Below are 20,389 nucleotides of genomic sequence, written 5' to 3' on the forward strand. Positions count from 1 at the left end.
CAAATATTAGGCAAAATAAAATCTAGCTATAGATGAAAGACTGCAAATGAAATATGGAATATGTTTATTTCAAATTTAAGCTTGCAAAGCCAGCCCATTAAGGCTACTAGAGTATATTGGAATCTGGTATTATTTGTTGGTTGAAATCCCCTACATTGACAAAATATTTCATACTATTCTTGTGGAAATGATGGAATTATGGATTAGGTAATATTAGAATTTATTAGATCAACTTATTCATTGAATAGTTGTCAACATTATTCATAGTTTCATGTCAACTTTGAAGGAGGGTTCTAGTGTGAGAATGGATGCTTGGATCTGTGCTAAATTGAATAAAGTTATAGATGGTATGTTATCTCTATTATTATCCCAAAGGGAATGGGTCTACTTGTGCCTTAAATGTGGGTTTCAAAGATAGGTCTATTTGTTGGCTATGTCTTAAAGAAGTTGGACTAGATTGGGAGTTCTTAATCTGGAGTCTGATCATTATTTTTTTAAATCTTTTGATAACTTTCATTACTATTGGATTCCTTTGTGATCCTCCTAATTTTGATTTATGTTATTAAAAACATTCTGGGCCAGGTCAACATTTTGCTAAAGGGAGTCATGATACAACAAAAATTAAGAAACCATGTACCAAGAGATCTCAAGATCCACCTCAGAAATTGTTATTTTGTAAGATAATATTTGTATTACTTACCTTGACAGGTTGTGAGGAGAGTTTGGTATAAGCTTGTAGCGTGTAGACAAATTTATGTATTATCTAAGCAAAACTCATTTTGTTAGACATTTTATGTTAGGTATAAATTGTATAAGAGTGAAGAAATGAAATTCCATTTGATAATTGAACTTTATCTTGTTATGTAATATTAGAAGTTGTTTCTGGGTCACAACTTAATGCTTACTGTTGTGTGGCTAAGTGGTAGGGTTGATTTGAGCAATTTTCTGATGTTCAACTCATGATAAAGAGGACTTGGAATGCTTAGAATGCTATTCCCCTTTATTTCTGTACACATTTTCTTTCTAGCTAACCACTTAATAAATGTATGATTGTTGAATGAATTGTGACATAGTTCATCTACAAAATAAATTTCTAAGGCATCACGTGTCATAATAGCAAGCTGTAGGTAACTAAAAATGTAAAGACATTACAAATGTTGTATTGGAGGCACAGCTCACAGAGCATTGAGAAGGGCTAAATGTAGGTAAATGAAAACCTCAGAATAAAACTGTACTTAACAAATGTGATATGACTTCGCCAAAAGAAATGTGTGTTAATACTCACAGAACTGGAAGGGACCTTAGAGATCACTTCGTCTAATCTCTTCATTTTGCAGATGAGGAAAGTGGAGACCCAGAGGTACTATTTTAGCCCTGTCATTCCTAATTCAGTTAAAGTAAAGCAGATTTCTTAAGTAGACTAGGGTGTATGTTCATTATTTCGCATATATTGATATGGTTGTGTAAAGTTCCTGGTTTTTAAAAAATTTAAATATATTAATTTTTAATATATAGTAAATATAGTAACTTTGGATCTTTTCACACCATTTTGTTTTGTGTGCTCTGTATTGTGTGAGAAAAAATATGCAGAAAATTTCAAAAAGGAGAATGTTAAAAATGAGTTAATAAAGATATTTGTTGTCTGTTTAGAAGCCAGAATTTTCATAGTGATATTGTTCTCTATTACAGTTAGAGATAGCCCATTATATATCCTGAGATCTTAAAAATAAGTCTAATTAAACTGCAGTGAACATTAATCAGTGGAATATTGCAAAAAATCAATCTAATGACAAAAGTTAAAACTAACCTAGAAATGATATAAACCATGACTTTAATTTGCTCCATGGAAGAATAGATTGTAGGTCAAAGAATTTCGTAGTCCAGTTGTTATTTCATTTTACAGATGAAAATACTGAGGCAAGTGACTTGATCAAATTTGCATGAATTATTAAATATCAGAACTAGGGCATTACTCTGCATCCTTTGTCTCTAAACTCCTAGTGTTCTTTCTATTCCACCATCTTTTTCATTATTTATCTAATAAATTAATCCTGTAGACATGCTGTACAGAAGTACTATAAGAATTGGGACAACACCCTTATTATAAGGAATGGAACTTTAATAGATTAAGTCTTAATAGATTGATTATTAATAATTTGTCAGGTGAGCTAATTAATTGGTAATCTCCCCCTAACTGATAAATACATGATGTGTGTGTGTATGTGTATGTTTATGTTTGTGTTTTTGAGGGGGGAAAGCAACACTGGGATTTCTTCAACTTTTGGTAGGGGGGGAGGGTGTGGTTTTGAGGCAGGGTTAAGTGACTTGCCCAAAGTCACACAGACAGTCAAGTGCTTGCAGGGTGAATTTGAACTCAGAGTCTCCATTCCAGGGCCTGTCCTTTATCCACTCTGGCCACCTAGCTGCCCCTCATTGATAACATTAAAAAAAACAAAAACAAAAACAAAAAAAAACTAGTTTAAGTGTACAGTAATCACAAGGGGCCATTGTTTTTCTCAGTTTGACTATTCTGTGTGCACTCATTTTTTTCTTGGGCCTTTTAAACTTCATGAATTGTAAATATGCTTATAGTTGGTTCCTAGGCAAATCATTTTATATTGATCTTAGTTTTTAAAGAGAGAGTGTGGTTGTTTAATTCAACGTATACATTTTAATATTTGGAAGAATATTAATGTTTGTTGACATAAAAGACAAAAGTTTAAGTAAAAATTAGAATTTAGATTTAGCATATCTCAAATATTATGATTCAAAAGTCGTATAAATAAAAAAAAATACACATCTTGTAATTTACAGGTCAGTTTAACTCTTCAATTTCAGGACAAAATTCCTACGATCTAAAACCTATAAGGAGAGAGAAAGACAGAGACACAGAAAATGAGTGTGTGTTTGTGTGTGTGTATGTGTGTGTGTGTGTGTGTGTGTGTGAAACTACATAAAATTATGCCCTTCCCTCCATCCTATAATTAGACATATCCCTCTGTTATTACAGAAAGGAGAACTGTGTGCCATGTACTTGAACTTTTACCAGGTAGCACCAGTATTTTCTATTTGCCATCAGTTTTATTATGTTACTTCATGTTATATTTCTTCATGCATTTGAAGTCAGTTTATTAAAAGGACTATAGATTTAGAGCTGGAAGAGACCCAAGGGCCAGAAAAAATTAAATGACATGCCCAAGTCATCAACATAGTGAAGGTTAGAGCCAGGATTTGAATCCAGGTTCTCATTCAGAACCAGCTCTTTCCACTCCACTGTGAAAATGGTGCTATCTTTCATGTTAGAACAGTGTACTTCCTAATAAACATGCAACATCCTTACCAAGTTAATTCCCCTAGAACCAGCTCACTTAAAATTTGAAGAAAATTCAAATGACAGTATGCCCAGTCATAATTATAGTTGAATTAAATTAATCCAGAATGTTGAAATATTTAATTTGTTGGAAAAAAAAATAGAAAATTGTGAATAACATAGTGCTAACAGTCTCAAAAGAAACCAGAAAGATCCAAAGTACATTATGCTCATATGGGCTTTTCTTTTCTCTAAATATAAACATAATATCAAGAAGAAATTAGGATAATACTTCTTGATTCTGATTTCATTAATTAATTGCATGTCAGCAATGTGCTACTAACTGCAGATGTAGGCCCTTGAACAAGAGATAATATAGTGTAGTAAAAGCAGATCATCTCACTTTTCTAAGAAGTAGTTTTCTTTAAATTAAGGAAGTCAGACTAGAGGACCTCAGAGGACCTTTCCATCCCCTTCCACAATCCTATGACCAGGTAATCGCGAAAATTCCCTTAGCTCTTAAAGCTATCAACAATGATTAGTGTTACCTTTTTGCAATGTTGTTGTCTCCAGAAACTGCCGATCGCTCTCTGGGAGGAGATCTGAACCTAACACCTTTTTTTTTTTTTTTTTTTTTTTAAGCACAAATATGTGTTGTGTTCAGGTTAAAAAAAAGCACAAAAATATGAGATACATTCAGGGTAAAACTAATGAGACACCACTAACATGGAATATTTTCTTCATGTTACAATAAATTGCAATAAGACATTGACACTTGCCCACTTACAAGCAATTTTATAAATGAAGATTTTTATAAAGGACTTTAAAATCTCTGAAAAATCCCAAGACACCCTTTGGCACTTTGATGTGGTGGGAAAAATTATTGGATTGTTGGTCAAAAGTCCTGAGATTTAGTCTTGACTTTTATCTTACCTATCTGTGTGATCTTGGGTGATTTGTATAACCATCCTGGGGCTGTTCTTTAATAGGAATATTGAACTAAATGATCTTTGCAATATCTTCCTGGTCTAAAATTCTAAGTAAAATTAAGTGATAAATTTGATCTGGGGAGGGAGAGAGAGGGGAGAGGGGAAGAAAGAGAGGAGGGGAAGGGGAGAGAGAGAGAAACAGGAAGGGAGGGAAGGAAGTGTATGTGTATACACACATATACATGTTCATGCACACATACTTGCATACATCTCTCTCCTTTTTCCTTCCCTCCCTGATTTAGGGAAGTCAGTATTTTAAAAAATATGCCAGTTAGTAAATATTGAAGTAGTTTGTTTTCTAAATTATTTACTAAACTTTTGTTGTTGCTGCTAAGGAAAATAATTATATTGTTTCTGCTGATGCAGATTAACAGCTCCTTTTAAATTTAGTTTTACGGAGTTCATTGAGAGCACTGAAAGAGGAAATGAATGGTCATATTCACAGAATATATAGCAAAGACAGAATGTTCATAGGTCTGACTTCAAATCCAGCACTTTTCCCTCTACAGCGTGCTTCATTTTGTTCAGGTGATGGAGTCTATCATCACAGGAGCTTTGTCACAGAGGAGTAATAAGAAAAACTCCATGCAATCCAAATATTTATCAAGTATTTCTGTTTTCAAGGCCCTGAACATTCAATAGTCAACAAGCATTAAGTAAACATTTACTATGTACTAAGCACAGCACTTGGAAGAATATTTTGAAACAGGAAGAAAAAAGAGAAGGAAAAACAAATGAAGAAAATATTGTAGTTACTCCTTTAGGTAGCAAGAGGAAGCGAGGAGTGGCTGTGCAGATGGAGAAAAGGGGATGAATGTCAGAGATAAGATGTGGAAGGAGAGTCTGCAGGATTTACTAAGCAGTTAAATACGAGAAGGAGAGAAAGGAACCTCAGAGAAGAATCAAGCATGTTCTGCTTGCCCTGGGCTTAGTGTCAGAAGGCTGGCTGGGGGCCGCTTACTTGCTGCGTTACTGCACACCAGGTGCTTCAGCTTTCTGAGCCTCAGTTTCCTCATCTATGAAATGAGAGCATTTTAAGAGCATTTCATCATATTTGCATATTAAACTCTAAGAGTTTAAAAGCTGTTGAACATCCTGGTATTGAATGGACTTGTAAGCATATTAGCTGGCATTTAATAAATATTTCTTTCCTTCTTTCCTCTCCAGAATGAAATGTTTATTAAATACCTGCTGATGTGCCCGGTGTTATAAGTCTCATCTCATTCTATCAAAACCCTGCCAGGTGGATAGTATTATTATCATTTCACAGGACCTGAGCCACATAGTGGGGAAGTGTTTTGCCCTGGGTCACACAGCTACTAAATATCTGAGGCCAGATCTGAACTTAGATGTTCTTGACTCTAGGCCCTGCTATATCAATTCACTGTGTCATCAGACTTTAGTTAAAGGAATTATAAGGAAGGGATATTATTTGGTGAGAGGAGAATTTGCCATCCAGTTCTTCATCCTTTCTGTTCTCCTCTCCCCGGTGGACAGAGGTGTTCCTAAATTCTTTTTAGGATTTTTTAATAATCTCTTTCAGGGAAGATGGGGGGTGGTTTAGAGCATGAGGTTTTTCCTGTCTATCTCCCTTCTTTCTGGTGATGTAATTAACCTCCCTTTGCTGCAGTGGGGCAGCTAGATGGATGGCACTGGGCTTGGAATCAGAAAGACTCCTCTTTCTGAGTTCAAATCTGCCCTCAGACCTTACTGTGTGACCCTGGGCAAGTCACTTAATTCTGTTTGCATCAGTTCTTCATCTGTAAAATGATCTCGAGAAGGAAAAGGCAAGCCACTCCAGTATCTATGCCAAAAAAGGTCACAGAGTGTTGCATATGATTGAAAAATGGCTGACCTGAACCTTACTGCAATAATTCTGCTCATTTTGTGGCCTAGTAGTAATATGATGGCCTCCGTTGTCCTTTCTTCTGTTGTATTTTGGAGATTTAAAAAAATTTTTTTGTTTGACTTTTTTTTTTTTTGGTACATACATAAGCTCAGAGCCCCCAATTATGAAAATTCCTAACATTTGGGCTGAGTTCCATCATAATTTAATTTTTTAATGTGTTTTAGTAACTTCATTTGATGCAAGATTAGGATCCCAGAAACTTGTAGACAAAAAAAAAAAGTTTGAGAAGAATATATTATAGTGTCTGTTATGGATAGGCACAGGGAAAAGAAGTTGAGGAAAGGTCATAATTTGGGAATGAGTATGATATAGCCAATAGTTTCAGCCTGAATCCTTCCTTTGGAGATGCCTACAGGGGTACAGGGGTACCTTGGTCCACCTGGATCATCTTGAGCTCTCTCTAATCTGCAAAGACTTTTCTTTTGCTTTGTCCTTTTGGTTTTTCCTTTTTTTTTTTTTTTTTTTTTTAATTGGTTGGTGACCCTGTGCTGCCCATGCCTTCCAACTCAACTTCTTAAGTCCCTAGCAGGTTATTAAGATAGAGGTAATCTTCTTCCTTCTTCCTCTGTTTGTCTCCTAAGGTGTGTAAGGCTTTTCAGAATTCTTGAATATAACCACCTTCCAGCTCACCATGAATTATCTGCATCCTCATTTTGGATCTTCTCTCTAACAATGCTGATGGGTGCATTCCTTCTGGTTGCCTCCATTTTTGAGACAGGTTCAGGCCAGCTTTGCTTTATTCCCTTCTCCTTTGGTAATTGTTCGAATAAATTAAATCATACACTAGTGGAAGTGGTAGGATTTACAGTAGTAGCCTTGCAGTCAGTTGGATGTTGTTGGACTTTTGAATGTTACGTCCTCCTTAGTGCTTTAAGTGTTTTCTATATATGATAACAATCTTTGACTCCTGTATATTTCTCTCTTCACTAATTTGTGTTGTATTTATTTTATGTGTCATACCTATTTAATTAGTCTATGAATGCCATGGGTAGAAATGTTGTGTATCATTTAAATTATGTGGGTAGTACTCTGTAAATAGTAGATGCTTAATAAATGCTACTTTATTGCTTTGAGATAATATAAACATTTAGCAATTCACCTAATGCTGGTAATGAGCTTAGGTACTAGGTTCATTTTATGCCACTGGCACAATAAAATTCTGAGTTTGCATGTTTATAGATTTAGGATAATACCAAAAATGCCAGTTTTTAGAGATTTATAATTAGTAGATTGTTGGCCAATTCATCTTTTACTTAAGGAAATTTTCTGTTGACTTCTCTAATCTAAAAAGGGTTCCGCTATTAAGGTAGAAAGTATAACGTGTTAATGAAGCTATTTAGGGTTAGAGAAAATGAAATAATTTCAAATCTCTAGCACTGGGGTCTGTTGTCTTTCACAATGTGCTAATATTTTGACATTTTTGTTCTTCTAGAGTCTCCCAGGGTGGGAAACTGGGGGTTAGGGGATGGTAAGGGAGAAGTAAAGTAAGAGGAGAATAAGGCCATAATTGGGTTTACCCATAAATGGAACAGGTATTGGAACAAGTATTTTCTACTCTTTATGTGATTATATGTGTGTTATTGAAAGAAGTTGGTACCCCAGAGTGTCTCTCCTACACTGCCTTAAATTGGAGCTTGATCTGATTAATGTCTGCTGAGACTCAAAATATCAATGGATAAATAATGTAAAATCAAGAGATCTCTAGTGTATTGTCCACAGAGTTCATCTCAAAGAACAGTTACGTTCAGTATTTTTATTATTTGGATGAAGGCATAATTTTTTTGATTGGTACCTACTTAGAAATAATGGTTTCTTAATCTTACTTGGTTTCATCTAATACCTACTAGAGGGATGAAAACTATAAGGGAAAGTATTTTGATGAATCAACAGAGGTGATTCTAAAGCAAGTGCTATTATGAGGAATGGAAAAGCAGTCTGAGGAGCCCTTGTTATTTAAAGGAACAGAGAATATTGGATGACTAGAAATTAGGGAATTACTTTGTGGTTATTTAGTGCATCTTTTGTATTTATGTAAATTGTGCAGGTTGTTTCCAGAGAGAATATAAGTCCCTTAAGAGCAGGGACTCTTTCATTTTTGTCCTTGAAACTTGTGTTTACATAGTGCCCAACCCAAAATAGGCACAAGATATTGTTGATTGATAGTAGAGGAATTGGAGAGTCAGAAATTTTTAGAAATGATCTGGACCTCTCAGAGACCCTTTAGTTTAACCTCTTCGTTTTATGGATGAGGAAGGTGAAATCTAACTCATCAGACAGTTATTAAGTGGATATAGTGCTAATCCTGGAGTCAGGAGGACCTGAGTTAAAATCCCAACATCAGATACCAACTGTATGACTCTGGGATAGTAATTTAACCCTGTTAAGTTTTCTCATCAGTAAAATAAGCTGGAGAAGGAAATGGCAAACAGCAGTGTCTTGGTCAATAAAACTCTTAAATGAGCACATAGAGTTAGTTGTATGTGGCTAATTGACAAAACAACAATAGCAATAGTGTGCAAGGTAGTCTGCTAGGTACTTATGCTCACAGACACAAATAAGATAGGAATTCCTGCTCTTAAGAATTTTACAGTCTAGTTAGTGTGATGAAGCATATATATGACTATAATACAAATTGAAATATTATAAATACTTAGGAAAGATGTAATATAAGCAATCTACTAAAAAATAAATTGTTAAAGCTACTATTAAGGAAAACTTTATGAAACTATTAGTACCTTGCTGTCCTTGAGGGGATGGATTATTTCACAATGTTTTTTTAAAACATTTGATGTTTTTTGTTTTTACATTAGTCATTCCTGGCCATGCTTCTTTGACTAGTGAGTCTCTCCTTGTAACAAAGAAAAAATATATAGAAGCAAAACCAAGTGATAAATCTTCTTAAAATGTTTGTTGTTAACCTTTTCCAATGAAAGGGAGGAGGTGCATTTCCTTGTGTATAAAATTGGTTGTTGTGATAATACATTATTCAGTTTCCTTTTATTATTCTTTTTGTTTACATTGTTGTTAACCCACATGATTTTTTAACTTGTGTTTATTTCACTTTGCATTAGTTCATACAATTTTCTCAGGTTTTGCTGAATTTTCTGGATAATTTTCTGAAGTGTTTTCCTGAGTTCATTTTGTTCTTTTACACACAATTGTTATACCATGATTTATGCAACAATTTCTCAATTGATAAGTAAACTCCAGGTGCCAGAGAAAGAACCCTGTTCCTCAATTCCATTGCTCTGCTTTCCTTTTTTCCACGTCTTATCTCACATCTACCCATCTGTTATTTTGCCCTCTGGAATGCCTGTTTGCATAATTATCAAACTTTATTTCAACTTGATATTTTCTCATTCCGATTTTCTGATACTATTTGAGAACTGTCCCTACCTCCACTCCCATAACATTGCATATATCTATGCACCTTTTTCATTATTGACTATACTTTTTTTCATACCCCCAACTCATTGGTTAGAGAGTTAAAATACTTTACCCCATTGTCACTTCCATGTTCTCCCTCTAGCACTATCACACCTTTTTTTCTTTGAGATTCACAGTATCTAAATTGATTAACAAATCTATATCTTGGCAGTTAATACCTGTCAGCCTTTTTTCCTCAGTGATTTCCGTGCCTGGCTCCTAGTTTCTCTTTTCACTCTAACCTAGGCCCTCATTTTAGAGGATTTCAACATAGGGTTTGATATTTCTTTATAACTTCTATCTCCCCAATTCCACAGTCTGTTCCATTCTCACGCCACATCTTTACTCCACTTTTGTTACACAAGGGAATATCATTAATCTTGTCATCATGCATATATGTTAACAGCCTTTATCTGATAATCATCTTTTCTGATTTCATCTTTCTCTATGTCTAACCTTGATCTTTAATCTCTCAAATCTTTAATTTCTTAATTTACTTTTGTAGTATTCTTTTCCAGATCTCCACCCCTTGATGAACTATTCAGTTCTAAACTATTCTTTACTCTTCTCCTCTTGTCCTGTCATTCACCAGGCCTTGACAAACTCCATTAAAGGTTATTCCCCCACCATCCACCTCCTTATTCCTATTCTAGGACTGCTAAACAGAACTAGAGGGTGATTCGATCCACTACAAATTTATTTTAATCTTAACTGTATCTTCAGGGTATCAAGGTAATCTTGCTATTCCCTAACTGCTGAGCCAGATCTTGGATCTTGTACCTTCTCTAGTATCCAGTTGTACTCACCTATCCACCCACCCTCTCAAGTGATGACTTTGCCTTGTATTTCATCCAAAAAAGAAAGAGATAACTTCTTGAGAGTTTACATCCCTTCTCATCTCACATTCCTCTATCATACCCTGCTAGCTCCTATTTCTCTTTAGTTTCTGATAATGATAAAGTTTTGCTCCCTGTCAAGACCAACCCCTTTACCTCCATCTTTGATTCCATCCTCTCCTGTCTACTCCAAAAAATTGTCCCCCCCCCCGTGTAACCCCCAACCCCTCTAGTCTTGTCTTACCTTATTTCATGTCACTTTCCCTATTGTCTAGTATAACTATGTTTCCTTACTGTTTAAAAAAAAGAAAGAAAGAAAGAAAAGAAAAGAAAAGAAAAGGAAAAAAAAAAAGAAAAACTCTTACTGTATCCTAAATTTCCCATTAAATGTCATCCTATGTCTCTACTACTCTTCTTAGTTAAACTGAGAAAACAACAGTGAATACTTTGCATTAGCTCTTCTCATTCTTTTCTAAACTATTGCAATCTGTTCTCTGACCACATCTTTCAACTGCTCTATTCCAAGTTGCAGAATATTTTTTAATTGGTAAATCTAGTGATTTCATAACATTTGACACTTTTGATCACTTTCTCCTGCTGGATACTTTCCTCTTTGATTTTTAAGACCTCTTTTGGTTCTCTTCCTACCTTTTTGTTCCCCTTAGTCTCCTTGACTGAATTCATTCATTTTCCACCTGTTAAATAGAGGTGATGACTTCATATGGGGTCTCTTAATTGAATGTGGGATTTGTGAAATTATGATTTATTATTAGAAGGTGTTTGATTTTCATGCTTGTTTTATATACCTATATATCTGGGGTCATGTAAAAATTTCTTGGGAGAAAAAGGGTTTACAAGTGGAAAAAATTTTAAGAAGTTCTGCTCTTGATTTTTCTTTTTCCTCTGAACTGTAATACTTGGTAATCTAATCTGCTTCTAGGGGTTCCCTTATCATCTAAATGCACTTAATTTCCATATCTCTATCTCTAATCTAATTAACTCCAGTTCCTCCCATTTTCTCTGCATCAGTATTTTGTTTGGTATTTAAGTCTTTCAATCATTGCCCCTTTTACTTTCTAATCTTCTTCCTTAAAGGCTTATTTTCTCCCACCTGACATTCTCCTCCCAACTCTATTCTTGGACTGACTGTCCTTCATGTCCAGAATGCTCTGCTTCCTTAACTCCACTTTCTAAAGTCTCTGAATTCCTCTGAAATTCTTTTCAAACACCATTTTCTGTAGGATAGTTTTCCTGTCCCCACCAGAGTTTTTCCCTCTGTTACCTTCCATCTGTTTTGTGCCTGTCATCGATGAACCTAGATACTTATATTTTATTTCTCCCATGAGTATGTAAGTTGCTTAATGGCAAGTACTGAATTTGCCTTTCTTGTATTCCCAGTACTTTATAGATAATTTTTGGTCGAAGGTTTTTTGATTAATGAGCACTCATTTTGTTTCTATTTCTTCTACACACACACACACACACACACACACACACACACACACACACCCCAAAAAAAAAATAAAAATGTTTGGAATATTTTGGCATACATATGATCCCATGGGATACATGCCCAGCAGTGGAGTCTGGGTCAAAGGTAATGAAGAATTAAATCACATTTTTCTATAATTCCAAATTGTTTCCCCCAGGAGTCATACTAACCCCCACTGCACCAAGTGTTTATTAGAGTGTTTGTTTTTCTACACCCCCTCCAAGAGCGACTGTTTTAATCATTTATCATCTTGGTCAATTTGATGAGTGTTAGAAGTTTTTTCCTTCAGAAAATTCAGAAGTTCTTTTAATTGTTGGCTTAATAATTTGTAGTAATCTTTCATGTAGCTATTAAATAGTTTGAAATTTTTCTGAGAACTGTTGACATATGTCTATGGGCCATTTAACCTATTAGAGAATGATTCTTAGTCATATGTTTACATAAATTCCCTACTTATTAGCAAGGTAGAAATGGAAAGAAACTAGATGTAGAAGTGAGTGAACTTGCCACATCCTATTTACTTTGGACTAGTCACTTAACGTTTTCTCACTTTAAGTTTATAAGTATATAAGCTTCTCACTTTTAAGTTTAAGTATTACAAAATGGGCTAGATGATTTCATAATTTTAACTTAACTCTTTGATTATAAAAATATTTCTGTAGTCATGAAAAGAAGTGAGTTTAACTCATATATAAAAAAATGCAGAGCTTTATCAATTAATAATAACTGATGGAATAATTTAAAGAGAAGACAACTCCTCTTTCAGAGAGTGCTTCAGATCTTTAGCTTGATAAACGAGCAAATAAAATAATTCAGAGAAGCATAATGGGCTTTTGAGCTGAAAGGGACTTTTGAATTTGTCTAGTCCTGCCTGCAGATGAGGAACCTGGTACCTAAAGAGCCTGAACCCAACTGGATCCAGATTGTAGTAGCCAAGTCAGGATTTATCCCTGAGCACTTCCTGTTAGACCATGTTCCAGTTCTTTATACTTTTCAGACAAGTAACCAGATACTTACAAGATAAGTAGAGGAAAGAGGTCATGGATACATTGAATGGAATTATTCTGAGAATCAGCATACGTCAACTATTTAGGAAAACCATTCTCCTTGTTTTTCCCTATGCCTGGGATATACTGCCCTCAACCCCAATGTCCTTAAACTGTGGTGCACAAACCAGAATGCAATTCTGCAGAGAATGTGATGAAGGCAGAAGATAATGGAAGTACCTCCTGCCTGTCCTTAGAAGCACAGGCCTTTAAGGTCGCATTACCTTTTGGTTGCCACATCAAACTGAATTATTGAACTTGCAGTATTGAACTTGCAGCCCACCACAATTCCCACAACTTTTTCAGAACAATTGCTCCACATTATGGAATAGGGCTTTTTTGTATCTTCCTGTAAGATTTTCTACTTATTTCTATTGAATTTCATATCATCATAAATTAGATGAAACTGGATTGAAATCCAGTGTTCTAGCCTGTCATAATTCATTGGCATCCTGACTCTGTCATGCCCTGTTAGCTGTCCTCCCCAGTTTTTATCATCTGTGAACTGTCCAATGGACTTGAGCCAAGTGACTAATAAACATGTTACACACACTGATTTTCCAGTGTAACATTTCCAGCTTTCTTTTAGATATCTAAAATTGGATATCCCATAGACATCTCAAACACAGCTCTCCAAAACTTAGCTTATTTTCTTCCCTCCCTTTGCTCACATCTCTCTCCTTTTATTAATTTTCCTTTTTCTATCAAACATACCACCACCTTCTCAGTCACTCATATTCACAAGCATAGGTGTGCTCATAACCAGTTATCAAATCCTGTTGTTTCTTAGTAATATCTCTTGCCTATATCCCCTATTTAGACTCTGTCACCTCCCTGGTCCAGTAGGTCTTCATCACCTCATACTAGTATTGTAATAGCCAGCTGGTTGGTCTCACTGGTTCAAGTCTCTCAGCTCTCCAGTTCATCTTTCATTCACCTGATTTTAGAAAAATCTGGTCTGACCATATCAGAGAGTGCTTTTTCCCTCAAATTACCTTATATTTGTGTGTGTGTGTGTGTGTGTGTGTGTGTGTGTGTGTGTGTGTGTGTGTGTGTGTTATATTCTGCTTCCATCCCTGGAATTTAAGGACTTTTTTTTGCCTACCATAACATTTTACATGTAATAGTTGCTTAATAATGTTTATTGAATTACATTTCAAATGATATGTTATTTTCTGAAATATTAAGAATATTAACATGAAATAAATAGGAAAGGAGCTTACTAAGTTTCATACAATAAAGCTGTGAAGTTAAAATAGAAGTACACAAGTTCTGGTTTGTTTTGTTTTGTTTTTTGAGTGTGTGATGCTTTGATGGTTTTAAAATAAAAGATAACTGATAGTGGTTGAGTAATCTCATCTGTTAACTAAACTTTTTTTGGCTCAATTCGATTTTTCCTTTATTCTGGAATATGGTTTTTAAGACCTGCTGACTTACTCATTACAAGTAGCTAGGTATTCTTTATGTAGAGCTTGATTATTTCCTTGCTAACAATTTTTGTTCATTTTCTCCCCCCAAATCATTCTCCCTTGGTAGAGAAAGTAGAAGAAAATATTAATCGAGTAGTTCTGCCAGCTCTGTCATCTGAAACATTTAGTTTACTCCACGCTTCCATTCCATTTGCAGATTTCTCAATTCACTTACCTTGCAAGGTTGTTTGTTGTCAAGATCAAATGAGAATAGAGTATTTGTAAAACCTGAGCACAATGGGCACATAGTAGATTCTTAATAAATCATTCCCCTTTTCTCCCTCCCTTCTTGACTCTCCAACACATTCATTAGATTATAGGAAAATATGTTTTTTATGTCTTTTAATTCAATTCATCCAACATTTTTTGGTATGTTTGCATTGTGCTAGGAACTGTAGTATATAAAGACCAATATAAAACAGGTACCTTATATTCTGCTGGGGAATTTTAGCACAAGTATGTAAATAAAAATAAAGATTTTTTTTTTATCCAAACTTGCGATTTCATTGGTGATGGGAACTCTCTCCCTTGGCTAATCTAGAGGAGTGCCTGCTCCTGAGATCTGTCTCAGATCATGCCATGTTATGTGAGTTGCTCAAGATAATAGAGCCAGTGTATGTAATAGGCATCCTGACTCTGGGGCCAGCTCTCCCCACTGTCAAATTCAGCTTCTCACAAGTAATTTCAGGAGAGAGAGAGTGAAAGGAGAGGATGGAGAGTAGAGATGGGTGGCAGGGAATGAGAGAATATGAGATGAGGTAACATCTAGGGGGCTGGAGAATGGAGAGGGGGAGAACAAGAAAGTCCTACAGTAGGAAGAAGAATTCCTGATTCCTGTATTTAAGGCATAGTCCAGAAACTTAAATCCTTATCACAGACAGTCTTCTTATTTAAGCATTTACATCCCAGTATTGTCTTTTCCTTCTGAAGTCCTTTACCTTCAGTTGGCAGCAGAGATAACATCAGGAGTGTTCCTAAAATCGTTGGTTTCTTGCCAAGGGCTTCATAACCTTTGGCATTTTTTCTAGTCACCTTCTGTCATACTCTTTATCTTCACATGAATCAGTAGGAGCCAGGTCTTGGCTATTTTCTGGGACACTTTGGGGAGTCTCTTTCTCACATCCTGAAGAAAGACAGTCTATCTCACATTTGGTTTTGCTCTTTGCTATATTGCAGTGTGGAGTCGGGTTACTCACCATTATTACTTATATTTTATTCTTTGACTAGGAGGAGATTTCCGATCTCCTGAAGGGCTTCTGTGAATTCTCATAAGTATTTTCTGGGGAAAAAGAAGCTTTCTTGTCAGAGGATTCTCCTCTCCCCTCAATATGAAGAACTTCATGATCATTAGATGCAAAATTCACTTTTAGTTCCCTTTCTTTGAATCAGATTTTTCCACCTGCTAATTTATCAGGTTAAGATTTTTGTTGCTGTTTAACTTTCTTTTCAAAAGTTTTCCTTTTTCAATTATTTCAAAAACCCTGGTAAGTCGAGTGCATTCCTTTGACCTTTTAACCCCTTTTCTATTAGAGAAAACAATCTGTAGTTTGTGCAACGAATTAGCTAATTGTTGGCAAAAATAAAAACTATTCTTTGCAGGTCTGTGCAGCAATTTTTATGCTCCCAGAAACTTAATGTAGTTTTAGTTTTTATCCTTTTCCCTGCCTCTTAAAATTTCTAGCTTCCTTCTAAGCACACTCAGAGGCTACTTCACATAGCCTTTTTCTGTTGTTTTCTTATTGTTAATTACTGTTGTTTTTTATACTGGTATATGAATTATATCCCCTAATAGAAGGTATGCTCCTGCAGGGTTGGAATTGTTTCATTCTTGTCTTTCTGTCTCTGTCGTGATACTTTCCATGTTGTAGACACTTAAACATTTAGTTTAATTGAATTAAAAGGAGTCTCTTTTGATTCTGCATCTTGAATTCTCATTGTAACCATCTGCTTTCCATCACTCATAGGATCATAATGGCTTCTCTTCTTTAGTTACATCAGAGTGAAAATGTTAAAGGAAAAATCGAATTTAGCCAAAAAAAGTTATAAACCAAGCACTTTATATTGGTAAAATATAATATATTATAGCTGTGTTTTAGTCCTGAAGAAGCATATCGGTCAGTGTTGCTGTTTTACAAATCTGATTTTGGAAACATTCTATGGTGCTTTTCTTACTTCTTTTGCTCTGTGTTTGTAGGATATCCTGAACAATCTTGACTCATGTGACCTGGAAGATGATGATCTCATGCTTGATGTGGACCTGCCTGAGGATGCACCCCTTGAAAATGGTTAGTGGGGAAAGTATTACCATTTGGAGAACTGTTTGAGCACCACTTTCTTAGAAACTTTATTAACATCATATATTCTTTACATTAGGGAGCAAGATATCACAATAGATAGAGCACAGGCCTGGAAGATAGAGAGATTTGCTATATAACCCTGGGAAAATAATTTAACTATTATCTGCCTTCATTTCTTTAATTATGAAATAGAGATAGAGATTGTAGTATCTACTCCATGTGGGGAAGATCAAATGAGATAATATATGCAAAGAGTAGATGCTTAATATTTATGTGATATGCATTAATTTGGTTGACTAAATTAATATTAATGATTCAAAGTAGATTAGTTTTTAACTGAAATTAATAAATTGGTTTAATTAAATAGAGATTAGTGAGTAGATGTTACTCAGTCCTTTTTATTTGTAAATATGCTTACTTTCCATTGAAATCTCTTTTGACCTATGGTAAATCATGGTGTTCATATGACAGTAATAACTGAAAATAAAAGTGCAGAGAAGATTGCCCCTTTCCAATCTATGAAGATACTCTTAGCTTCTGTGGAAAAGAAAATCCTTCAAGTCTGAATGTCTTGATTGAGAGAGGGATAGAATTCTAGGTAGAATGGAAGGTAGTTAGTTGGGCTACTGGGTCTAAGGACATATATAGTTTTCATTCTTTCTGGGCCCATTTACAAATGGACCTTGGGAAGAAACCTGGAGTTGCTGGTCCTTCATTGAGGTTTCACTAGCCAGAGGAAGAGTTGAGCCTTATGAAAAGCCTAGAAAGTTGGGTAGCTACTGAGTAAATAGCATAATTGAGAAAAAGATTAGACATCAGAAGTTTGTTCTCTGCTCAGATATAATCAACTATGGGGAATCCATGCTATCTGTCCAGAAGAGTAGGCAGGGTGAAGATTTGGAGGCCAAAGAGAGGATTACCATCTATTAGATGTGAGAGAGGTTCAAAGGAATAGGATATTCATTTGAAGAAAAATTTTATTTAGTATGATGATTTGTAGTTCTAAGAAAATAAAGAGAAATAGAACATTATAAGACAGAGTACAAGTTTATCTAGCTCCTATTTTGTAATGAGAATCCACTCAGTTGGATTCTTAGAGGCTAGAGTACTCTGTCACCCCTTTTTTTGAACAAAGGTGTGTAGTTTGGATTGGGTTCAGTCTTGAGGAAGCATTCCTCTAATTATGGGAGTTGGGCTGGTTATGTTCCTCACATTGGTAACTTGAGGAACAGTTCACTTCATGATTCACTATGTTCACTCCTTCTAGAGAGGGGGAGTAATAAAGCTTTTCAAAGTATAATATGAATCAGGTTTAGGACAGGTAAAACCAACATAAGGAACTCATAAGTGTGCTGTAATGAACAGGAATTTAGTGAGATATCTGTTATGTTAAGAAAAATTGTAGTATCTAAAGCAATTTGTAGTTACTGATCAGATATCTTAATTTTACCTTGGGTCTATCACATTATCCAAAAATGACGACCTGAGCTTCATGTTCAGTTCCTTCCCTCATGAGTCACTTTCCACGTGCCCCTGCTGTGCCCAAACTCCAATAGTAAAATCCTGCTGTTGCCATCTCACAGACCCCTTCAAATTGGTTAAACTCACAAGATCACATTCTATTTGCATAAAGTTTGTGGTGGTTGCTCTATTACCTGCTTATCCAAGAAATTCAATGATGCAGCCCTAACCCAAAGCTTAGGGTTGTCTTGACAAGACCATGCATTGTAGTGGGCACCTGCTTATAGTTGTTTGGAAGTCAGGGTAGGGAAATAGGAATAGCCACCTCAACAACTTTCTATGACTGCAGACACATCCCCAAATAGGTCTGCATATTACAGGAAAGAAAAAGGCAGAGGAAGCTTGATCTCTTTTATATCCACTGAATCATCTTTGCTTCAAGAACCAATTAGAAGACTTTTCATCTTCCTTTAAATCCTTCAATGACAAATTCTGTGGCCAAAAGCTGGTTCAAAAGCTCCTGCCAGAATCGGAAAAGCAGCTCTGAACATTTTTTATGGAATGACCTCTATAGGCCATCCAGCTGATGTTACACAGAAAATTAAGAGGAAGTTTATATACTGATGATGTCAACAAATAACCAATTTGACTTGACTGTAGTTTTTCAGAAATGTCTGTGAGTATTCCCATTATGTGACTTGATGTGAAGGACTTTGAAAACTGAAGGGGGAGGGGTCATTTTGTTTCTAGGAAGTGACATTTGGTTTGTGATATGCATATGCAAATTATAGAATGGAAATAGGAAAAAGGCAAATATCCATGATTATCCCTAAATGTAGGGATAGAATCATGAATATATCCTTATGTTTAGATTTGATCTTTATATTAAGTTTTGAATTTTATAATTAAGTTTTTTGTGCCAAGTAAAAAAAATTTCATAAGCTACTTGCATATATTGGATTTCTGATCTCTTTTTTCCCCTCTATTGTTGATTTTTATGTATTTATTTCCAGCAAAATACTACTTCTCACTTAAAAGCAATAAGAATACTATACTGGTATCATAAGACTCTAAGAATTAGAAGAGACCTTTGAAGTCATTTAGTCTAATTTGACATGTAAAGGCATTCTCTCTAGAACGGTGGTCCTCAAACTTTTAAAATAGGGGCCAGTTCACTGTCCCTCATCCTTTTGGAGGGCCAGACTATAGTAAAAATAAAAACTCACACTCTGTCTCCGCCCCTCAGCCCATTTGCCGTAACCCTGTGAACCACATAAACGTCCTCAGTCCCTGCATCTGGCCCAAGGGCTGTAGTTTGAGAACCCCTGCTCTATAACATGTCTGTCAGATCTATTTTTTGAGTATTATAATTAACAAGGGACTCACTGTCCTACAGGACTGCCCATTTACATGTTGAGATAGCTCTTATTGTTTGCAAGTACTCTTGTATATTGAACTGGAGCCTGCCTCCCTTTAGTGTTCCATCAAGTGGTATTAGTTCTATTGAAACTATGCTGAATGTCCTAAATGCTTATCCACTAGAGCTCTTCGGATATATTTGAAGACAGTTATCATATCCTGAACTTCAGAGTCCTCACATGTTTTCTCTTCTTCAGTTTAAACGTCCTTCATTCTCCAAACATAATAAGATTCCAAGATCTCTGTAGTGCCTATAACCTGATCAGTTAGTTTCTCCTTTATTCTGCAGTGATTTTTCTTAAAATCCATTGGTGGCGGCTAGGTGGCGCACTGGAGAAAGCACAGAACCTCAGGTCCGGAAGACTGGGGAAGAGTTTAGATTTGTCTTCAGATAATGACTGTGTGATTCTGCCTGCCTCAGTTTCTTCATCTGTTAAATGTGGATAGTAGCATCCATGTCCTCAGGTTATTGTGAAAAAAAAATAATTTTTGAAAAATGCCATGCAAATATTAAAGTGCTGCAAGAATCTTAGTTATCAGTAATAATTAAAAATGGAATTGCATGCTTCTGAGTCATATTTGCCTCCTTGAATTAACTCTTTTAAATTTGTTTACCCAGTCTTAGCATTTTTACTACAGAAATCCTTTGCCTGTTGTTTATTTTTGCCCCTTTTTGTGAATAAATGATCATTTCCTACTAGTTTTTCTTCTACATTATAGCTGCTTTCTAAGGTA

At 35.4% G+C, this 20,389-nt stretch overlaps 1 protein-coding gene across 9 annotated transcripts in view; it reads left to right on the top strand.

The window, feature by feature from the left end:
- Positions 1-20,389, top strand: part of CCSER2 (coiled-coil serine rich protein 2) — a 114,846-nt gene that overhangs the window by 31,517 nt on the left and 62,940 nt on the right. For 6 of the 9 annotated variants that reach the window (XM_074296376.1, XM_074296379.1, XM_074296380.1 and 3 more), the window contains exon 4: positions 16,672-16,762. In XM_074296376.1, coding sequence (XP_074152477.1) covers positions 16,672-16,762 — 91 coding nt within the window. Of the gene's footprint in view, positions 1-900; positions 1,361-16,671; positions 16,763-20,389 lie in introns of those variants that run through there. The other 3 variants (XM_074296385.1, XM_074296381.1, XM_074296383.1) reach the window with 3 other exon arrangements.

This window comes from Sminthopsis crassicaudata, chromosome 2, assembly GCF_048593235.1.
Source record: "Sminthopsis crassicaudata isolate SCR6 chromosome 2, ASM4859323v1, whole genome shotgun sequence".
NCBI lineage: Eukaryota > Metazoa > Chordata > Mammalia > Dasyuromorphia > Dasyuridae > Sminthopsis > Sminthopsis crassicaudata.